The sequence below is a fragment of the Temnothorax curvispinosus genome, unplaced genomic scaffold, assembly GCF_003070985.1.
Source record: "Temnothorax curvispinosus isolate PA1 unplaced genomic scaffold, ASM307098v1 QBEX01006738.1, whole genome shotgun sequence".
NCBI classification, from domain to species: domain Eukaryota; kingdom Metazoa; phylum Arthropoda; class Insecta; order Hymenoptera; family Formicidae; genus Temnothorax; species Temnothorax curvispinosus.
Window position 1 is genome coordinate 1,407,478 of NW_020216518.1, and position 2,518 is coordinate 1,409,995.

A 2,518-nucleotide genomic window follows, 5' to 3' on the forward strand; every position below is an offset into this window, starting at 1 on the left:
CAATGATAATTGATCAATTTTCTTCTTATGTCAGATCTCTTTTTTTTAACACACAGTACATTCGTAGAATTCAAAGTATAAGTAAGAATGCAATGTAGTATAAAAGAAGGAAACAAATATTAACCGATATTAAAGGATATGAATATATGCCGATTCTTTTTTGCATTTGAAATTTTTAATAAAACAATGGATACTTGTTACTTATCATTGAGTTTTTATCTTTTATAAGAGAGTAATATAATTATAACTAATATATTATATCTCTTACTCCTCTTTTATAATAATTATGTCATGCCACTTTATACCTGAGCGCAATACTTTTATTTGTATGTTTCAGAATTGTAATATTTTATCACTAATACTGAGAAATATAAAAATAACTAAAACAGACTTATTTCCATTTTTGCAAAGTAATTTTACAAATATCCACGGAACATTTATTATTGTAGATATTAGATAACATGTATGTGTATATATGACATATGATATTTTCTCGCTTTCGGGGCTTTCCAACGACTGTTTGCCCGCCGTTACTGGGTCGAACTCTTGCTCGTCTACTAGACAACTAGACAAACATACGCGAGGACAATAACATTACCGATTATAAACACATACAGCCCGCTCGAACCTGCTCGAACATTCCGCCGATGCGAAGAGAGATAAAGCGTATCACGTTGAGATCCTACATTATTTAGTAAGGACAAAGATCTCGCTGTTTGTTGCAAGATTATCTTCAAGATTCATCACTGTTATTTGGCTGAGATGACGCGGTAGCTTTGAACTGATTGTAACTGATCTCGCGCAAGTACGCATCTCTCTAGATGCTCTCTCGACATTTGTGTTTGCACGAATAACGACTCGCTAGATACGCTCGATTAAATTCAAAGGGTAATTACATCTTGCGTTGGAAGCAGCCTCGAACCTGTTCTTGAAACATTTAGAAGCTTTTACAAGTTGCGCAATCTACGCGTACACCAATAATCGCTTAAGATGCATCTTTGAGCTTTATGCGTCAGAAGCGGCTTTGATATACGCCGATTGAAATTATTCATTATTTCAAGATGTAATATGCAAAGCGCTCGCGAATGCATACGTACAATGTATAAAACAAGAGTTGCATTAAATAACGTCGGCCTGAATAACAATTGACGTCGTTACAATTTTCTATACAGGATAGAATATCTGAGAATGCACAATTTTTTTTATAAATTGTTCGAATTTCTAAGATTTTAATCAAAATTCATATAGAATTACATGCAATTTAGTGCAAGGAGCATTATAATTATTTTTAACAGTAAACAATACTTAATGCAATTATAATTATCTCTGAGCGAAACGCTTTATTTATCTGCATTCTATTGTCTAATGTTTCTTCGCGTAATTGCAAATTGCACAGTTGATGCACAGTTGGGCGTTGCAAAGGAGTTGTAAAGTTGTAGAGCAAACGGCGAAGTAAGTTATTATAAAGACAGACGTGTTAAAGAAAATGTCATAATTTGTTAGCGATTGTTTCGCATATAACACAAAATAATCAAAATTATTTCTTTTAAATTTCTCGCACTTGTTCGTGATTTTAATTAAATTTAACATGTTTAACGACAATTCTAAATACTTATTTAGTCTAATAGCATTAAACGCTGTAAAAAGGAAAGAAAGTTAGGAAAAACGGAGCGTTTTACCTGACAATGTGTGACTGTGTGTGCACTGTTAAAATAAATACAAAATAATGTATTACTATTAAAATAAAGAATGTGCGGTGACCGAAATGTCTTGCTACTTTGCGATGATTTTCTCGCTATAGCGACTAATTTATTTTACTCACAGCGGCAGCTTGCTCGGTGTCATCCTCTCGGTGATGGTTCGCGATCCGCTCCACCGAAATCAAAGGTATTTAATACGCTCGCTGAATCGATGCCCGATGGAGTTTAACACTCGCCACGAGATGCGACGGACCATTGCGGCGGCCGCGTGGATCTTCGTGCCGCGAACCCCCCTAAGACGCGAGCTTACAAGAGTCGCGACGCGCAAGTCCCGAAATCACGCCGTCCATATATTTGCGCTTAATCCTTCAACACCACGCGTGTCCGCGTGGTTACAGCGACGAACTTGCGGTCTGAATAATAATAACTCGCATTTTAACTGATTTTAATCCTTCCCGTACCTATAGGGTACCTGTATATGATATATGCGTGAATGGAAAGATAACTTCGAAACTTACGACAAGCGGAGAAGTTTGTACGGCTTATCGTGTAGTTTCATCAGCTTAATCGTAATGCTGGGAAAGAAAGATGAGGAGCTTAATACCAAGAACCGAAAACTTTTGAATTGAAAGCGATTGATAGATGAAGGAATTTGCACATTGGATTTTAGACAGCCAGGTAGAATCTCAGTGTTTTACCTGCGTGAACGTTGAACGCCTTTCAAATTCTGGTATTTTAAGTTTTAGAAAAGTATATCGAAGTAAGCGCCAATTCATATTTTGCACGTATGTTTTTTCTGATTATTATATAATGTTGTT

The 2,518-nt window shown here is 35.8% G+C and overlaps 1 protein-coding gene across 2 annotated transcripts in view; it reads right to left on the reverse strand.

Annotated features, from left to right (window-relative positions):
- LOC112456322 (gamma-aminobutyric acid receptor alpha-like) overlaps positions 1–1,964 on the reverse strand; it is a 12,266-nt gene extending 10,302 nt beyond the window's left edge. Inside the window, exon 1 of one of the 2 annotated variants that reach the window (XM_025018779.1) lies at positions 1,823–1,964. In XM_025018779.1, the coding sequence (XP_024874547.1) occupies positions 1,823–1,845 (23 nt within the window). In that variant the 5' untranslated portion in view covers positions 1,846–1,964. The remainder of the gene's footprint in view (positions 1–1,822) is intronic. The other variant, XM_025018780.1, reaches the window with a different exon arrangement.
- Between the last annotated feature and the right edge of the window lie 554 nt (positions 1,965–2,518).